Below are 5,556 nucleotides of genomic sequence, written 5' to 3' on the forward strand. Positions count from 1 at the left end.
CACACACGCAGACACACACACACACACACACACACACACACACACACACACACACACACACACACACAGACAGACAGACAGACACACACACACACACACACGCAAAGGTCAGCGCACAAAGATTATGTCCCAACACAGTCGCCTGCATTCAATATGCGTCCCCGCGCACAACACTCACTCCATCACACCCGCTTCGCCAGGCACAGCCATTCCTCTCCCCAACATCCCGCATAGCACGACGTGTGCCTGACCTCGGCGACGTATGGCGGGATGGGGTCGTACGAGTAGCCGCGGCAGAGCTCGAGCCAGATGGGCCGGCCCGTGGCATTCAGCGCATTTGACAGCTCTGTGTGCTGCAGCTTCGAGTCGAACAGGTCGTGCCCGCACCAGTCCACCTTCACGTAGTCCATGTGCCACGAGGCGAAGGTTGCTGCGTCCTCCTTGTAGTGGCCAAAGGAGCCTGGGATGTCCTTGGGGCGGCCGCCGCGGTTGCACGTGGCAGAGCCCATGCTCGTATACAGCCCAAACTTGAGGCCCTTCTTGTGCAGCCAGTCGGCCATGGCCCGCATGCCGGAGGGAAAGCGGTCGGGGTCTGGCTGGATGTTGCCTTGGGCGTCACGCTCCGTGGCGGCCCAGCAGTCGTCAAGGTTGATGTAGCGGTAGCCGAGGTCGTACATGCCGTTGGTCAGCATGGCCTCGGCAATGTCGCGGATCTCCCACTCGTTGCATCTTGGTGGCAGTGGGACGTGGGCGCATTTCAGGGCGGGTGATTGTGAGTTGGGCTTGCAAGAGCGCGGTGTTGAAGATATAAAAAAAAAAGAAGAAGAAGAAGAAGAAGAAGAAGAAGAAGAAGAAGAAGAAGAAGAAGAAGAAGAAGAAGAAGAAGAAGAAGAAGAAGAAGAAGAAGAAGAAGAAGAAGAAGAAGAAGAAGAAGAAGAAGAAGAAGAAGAAGAAGAAGAAGAAGAAGAAGAAGAAGAAGAAGAAGAAGAAGAAGAAGAAGAAGAAGAAGAAGAAGAAGAAGAAGAAGATCTCGCGTGCCACGAAGACAGTCAGATAGAACGCGCACAGATAAAGATACTCACCGGTCAAAGTACTTGTTGTCGCCGTTGTGGCAGTCTTTGTGTTGGAAGGGCCAAGAAGACGCAATCATGAGATTGGGGGTGAAGTGATGAAGGAAGCATAAGTAGCAAAATAACCAAAGCAGCAGCAGAAATCAAAGCTCGATACTCGTCAAACAAGGAGACGTCACGGCAAAGTAGTCGCCGTACCACTGAGGGTGCACCAAGTGTTCCAGCCCTGTGCGAAGGAAAACAATAAAACACACACACATCCGGTCCCATGCAGCCGCCAAACAGCCAAATGGAAACAGAACGGTCAGAAGCAACACAGTGGGACAAGCCTTTCAGCGAACCTCACAGAACCCCATCTGAAAACAGCTCCACTGCAGCCTGTCAACACCACGACACGCACCAAACAACAAACGACAAACCGCCACACGCAAGCAGCCACGACAAACCAGGACAAATTGCCATGCAACACGAGATACCGAACATAATAAACGCACCATGGCTGGCTTCAGGGCAACGCCATTGTCGTAGGCCAGGGAGGTGGCTGGCAGACAAGCCAGCACCCCAACAACAGCAAGTAGCACCACAGGCGGCTGAGCCCGCATCATCATCATCCTCATCATCACTGCCGTCGTTACTGGAGGAGGATACGGAAAATATGTGAATAATTTACATGAACTTTCACAGATGTTGTGGGCGTTGGGGAAGAGGTTTGTGGTGACGGCTGTGGCTGCTGGCTGCAGCATCCACATCACCACCACCTACATCGGCAACCTCACAGTGGTGCGTTGTGCGGTCTTATGTGTGTGCGTGCTCTGTGCGTGCTCTGTCTCTATGTGCGTGCGTTTTGTGTGTTTGGCGTTTGGTGTGCGTTTGTGTGCGTGTGATTTGCAGTGGTCGTTTGATTTGCAGTTGTGTCCTGTGCGCGTTTATTGTGCTTGTTGTGCTGTGCGCGTTTGTTGTCCTTAGTGTGCTTTGTGTGCTTTGTGTGCGGTTGGAGTACATGTGTTTTCACCACGGCAACATCATGGTGTGGATGGTGGTGCTGTGTGTTAGAGCAAAGGGCCTTCGATGATGCCGACAATCAATCCCAGCGGAGATATCTTACTCACAGAGACCATCACCCCTCGAATGGGCAAGCTGCAGCGGTACGTGTGCCTTGCGTCCATAGCGTTGTTTGCTTCCTTTGCGTTGTTTGCTTCCTTTGCGTTCTTGCTACTTTCTGTACTTGCTTATGCTTGCAGTGCTGCACAGCAGCCTGGTACTTTGACTCATCCTGCAGGCCCTGTGCGTTTCTTCCTCAACAGGGGCGACGTGATTGTGGCCAAGTCCGTCACCAATCCAAAGAGCCTCGTCTGCAAGCGGATCATCGCCATGGTGTGTGTGTGTGTGTGTGTGTGTGTGTGTGTGTGTGTGTGTGTGTGTGTGTGTGCATGTGTATTTTGGCCCAACCTTACTTTCCTTCCTGCCTGCTGGTGTGATTATGGGGTGTTGGACTTCACTTCACCCCATCCCGCCCCAGCTTCCCTCCCCGTCTCATCGTTTCCTTCCCGAACTCCACTCCTTTTCTTCGTGGTGCAGGAAGGGGAGCGTGTGTGCGTGAACCCCACTGGCTTTCCAAAGCGCTTCCGCACGGTGCCGCGCGGGCGTGTGTGGCTGCAGGGCGACAACCTGTCCAACTCCACAGACTCTCGCACCTACGGCTTTGTTCCGCTTGCCCTCGTCACATCACGCGTCGTGGCCAGGGTGCGTGTGCGTGCATGTGTGCGTGTGTGTATGTGTGATTGCAAGCATATAGACGCGAATGCGAAGGTTGTGACGAACGTGCGTACTCTCACGCACTCACTCACTGACACACTCACTCACTCACTGACACACTAACTCACTGACACACTCACTCACTCACCCACTCACTGATTATGTCTTCCCACTCCTTCCTTCCTCCCACAACCTGTTATGCAGGTGTGGCCGCCGCAGCAATTCAAGTTCATTGAGCGCGAGCTCCCCCAATTCCTCCCATCGCCATCATCATCATCATCATCATCATCATCATCATCACCATCACAACACTGCGAAGAGAGCATGACAGCAGCAATCAAGAAGAGCAGCAGCAAGGAGAAGGAACAGGGCCAAGCTGCTTGCACGAGGCCAGGGGAGCACACGTCAGTGCAGGAAGAGGGCAGTGGTGACGCAACTAGTCCGGCGGTTGGAGACAGTACCACGCAGCCAGGGTTGCGAAGACACGGACCAAAGAGTAATGCCACCACCTCTGGCCAGCATCGGGCTGTGGTGGCACAAATCACTGCCGACAACAAGCAGGAAGGCGACGACAGGCCGCCCCTTGAGCCGCAAAGGCAGCAAGGGCGCGGGCTTGGAGGTGGTGGCGATAGCGATAGTTGTGGTGCTGATGGTGTTGTTGTTGTGGTTGGAGCGACGGAGGAAGAGGGCGAGGTTAACAAAGGCGGACAGGTGCCGCAGCAAGCTGACGGTGCTACAAGGGTGGCGGAGGGCGAGAGAATCGAGGTGTGCAGTGGTGGTGATTATGACGGCCACAACAGGGGCCATGGTATCGATGGTGGTAACAGCACGACGCCTGCTGTGAGATAGCTGAGTCCGTGGTTTGTGTTAGGTTTGAGTCAATAAACCGTTTGATGGCGTGGTCATGGTGTGTTGTTGGCTCGTTATTTGTATTGATGATTCAGCACAGACATCCAGAACAGACATCCAGCACAACACAGACAGCACGTTGACACGAAGGACTATGGAACCAAGTAACAGCCAAGAACTTGGGGAGGAGTACTGTGTGGGGGGGGGGGCACATGAGATGAGTGGTTGAGCGAGCACACGGGAAGTGATGTTGTTGGATGCTGGCGGGTGATGTTGGATGCGACAACGCACGGCATCACTCCTTGGCGGTGCTGTCATTCGGTTGCTTGGAGGGGCTGGCAGATTGGGAGAGGGCGCGTAGACGCAGCGCACGGATCTCCTCATGGGACATTTGACGAGGTAACGGCGCCTGCTTGTCTTCATCATCATCCTCATCATTGTCATCATCGTCACCGTTGTTAGCATGAGATGTTGTCGTGTCGTTCTTCTGCGGTGGTGGATCCGCCACCACCTCTTCCACTTCCGCATCGTCATCATCATCATCATCATCTTCTTCTTCTTCTTCATCGTTATCGTCATCATCGTCGTCGTCGTCGTCATCATCATCATCACCATCATCTTCTTCTTCTTCATCGTCGTCGTGGTTGCCATCACCGCCTTGTTCCGCCTTCTTCTCTGCCGTATCATCATCATCACCAGCGTTGTCGTCGTCGTCGTCATCATCATCATCATTGCGCTGGGCAGCCGTGGGAGCGGGTGGCCTGATGGTGCACACGGACCACAATCATCGCGCACAGAAGAGCAAGATGCGACGCAAGTCAGCACGGGGGGGGGGGGTGGGAGCACAGAACAATTATACACCGCATACCCACACACGTAAACACATACACGAACGCGGACACGGACGGACACGGAAACAAGAACACACACACACATACATAGAGAGAGAGACGGACGGACAGACAGACAGACGGACGGACAGACAGACAGACAGACAGACAGACAGACAGACAGACAGACAGACACACACACACACACGTGTGTGTGTGTGTGTGCATAGGAGCAGGCGTACTCTGCGAGCGTCTCATATTGACCGAATCTGAGAATGAGTGCATCCACATCGCGCTTGAGGCGCCGCAGAAACGCAATGCGCGCCATCACCTGCAGCCATCAGCGTTGAGGTGGTCGTGACATGGGTGCTCGTGACACGGGTGGTGGCAGTGAATGCAAGTGTTGTTGGTTGTGGCACAGCAACAGCGACGTGCGTTCGAATGCGCATGTGCACACGTGTGTATGCGCGTGCATGAGCCTGTGTGTGTGCATGTGTGATGCCGTACCTGCTGGCGTGTGTTCCCCTCCATCTCCGCCAGCTGCTCATCAGAGAGCGGCTGCAGGTCCTCCGTCGAGACTGCACCGCGTGTGCAAATGACGACGGCAGCAGCGGTGTCGACACAAGAGTTAGATGTAGGGCGTGGAGGCGTCAATCACACAGAACAGCAGGCGCTTGTTGACGAGACACAACACACACACACAATTTACACACACACACACACACACACACACATACACACACACACACACAATACACACAGACAGAGACGCGCACGGGTACAGGCTAGATTGGATTGGTGCCGCAGCGCACTTTGTCGGTTGAAGTCGAATTCCATGACGAATGGGGGCGGTGGAGGCGGCGGCGGGAGCATACCAGGCTGAGATGGCGGTGGTGGTGATTGTGGCAGTGGCGCAATGACCGTGAAGGGTGAGAGGGGCACGTATTGGATGTTTTGGGAAGCGACATGGTATTGAGAGAGAGAGGGAGAGAGAGAGAGAGAGAGAGAGAGAGAGAGAGAGAGAGAGAAGAGAGAGAGAGAGAGAGAGAGAG

At 54.4% G+C, this 5,556-nt stretch overlaps 3 protein-coding genes across 3 annotated transcripts in view; 1 reads left to right on the forward strand and 2 right to left on the reverse strand.

Moving 5' to 3' along the window:
- The window catches only part of PTSG_02182 (alpha-galactosidase), a 3,793-nt gene extending 2,032 nt beyond the window's left edge, over positions 1-1,761 (reverse strand). Inside the window, exons 1-4 of the mRNA XM_004996611.1 lie at positions 1,565-1,761; positions 1,269-1,296; positions 1,083-1,116; positions 252-729 (exon numbers count right to left, since the gene is read on the reverse strand). Of these exons, the coding sequence (XP_004996668.1) occupies positions 252-729; positions 1,083-1,116; positions 1,269-1,296; positions 1,565-1,690 (666 nt within the window). The 5' untranslated portion in view covers positions 1,691-1,761. The remainder of the gene's footprint in view (positions 1-251; positions 730-1,082; positions 1,117-1,268; positions 1,297-1,564) is intronic.
- On the forward strand, positions 1,744-3,916 carry PTSG_02183 (inner membrane protease subunit). The gene is made up of 5 exons (XM_004996612.1): positions 1,744-1,850; positions 2,124-2,215; positions 2,375-2,444; positions 2,649-2,813; positions 3,030-3,916. The coding sequence occupies exons 1-5, from the start codon at positions 1,755-1,757 to the stop codon at positions 3,672-3,674; spliced, it is 1,068 nt and encodes a 355-aa protein (XP_004996669.1). The 5' UTR covers positions 1,744-1,754; the 3' UTR covers positions 3,675-3,916.
- Positions 3,917-3,969: 53 nt separating this feature from the next.
- Positions 3,970-5,556, reverse strand: part of PTSG_02184 (uncharacterized protein) — a gene marked incomplete at both ends in the record, with an annotated part of 6,684 nt that continues 5,097 nt past the window's right edge. The window contains 4 exons of the mRNA XM_004996613.1: positions 3,970-4,435; positions 4,747-4,835; positions 5,012-5,082; positions 5,317-5,383. Of these exons, the coding sequence (XP_004996670.1) occupies positions 3,970-4,435; positions 4,747-4,835; positions 5,012-5,082; positions 5,317-5,383 (693 nt within the window). The remainder of the gene's footprint in view (positions 4,436-4,746; positions 4,836-5,011; positions 5,083-5,316; positions 5,384-5,556) is intronic.

Source organism: Salpingoeca rosetta (genome assembly GCF_000188695.1).
Source record: "Salpingoeca rosetta unplaced genomic scaffold supercont1.5, whole genome shotgun sequence".
NCBI lineage: Eukaryota > Choanoflagellata > Craspedida > Salpingoecidae > Salpingoeca > Salpingoeca rosetta.

What these genes read in the sequence shown, in the direction of transcription:
- PTSG_02183 (XM_004996612.1), top strand. Translation starts at nt 1,755, where the DNA reads ATGTTGTGGGCGTTGGGGAAGAGGTTTGTGGTGACGGCTGTGGCTGCT. An exon ending in CGAATGGGCAAGCTGCAGCG is followed by an intron (nt 2,216 to 2,374) that starts GTACGTGTGCCT and finishes CTTCCTCAACAG; the next exon opens with GGGCGACGTGATTGTGGCCA. An exon ending in CATCACGCGTCGTGGCCAGG is followed by an intron (nt 2,814 to 3,029) that starts GTGCGTGTGCGT and finishes CCTGTTATGCAG; the next exon opens with GTGTGGCCGCCGCAGCAATT.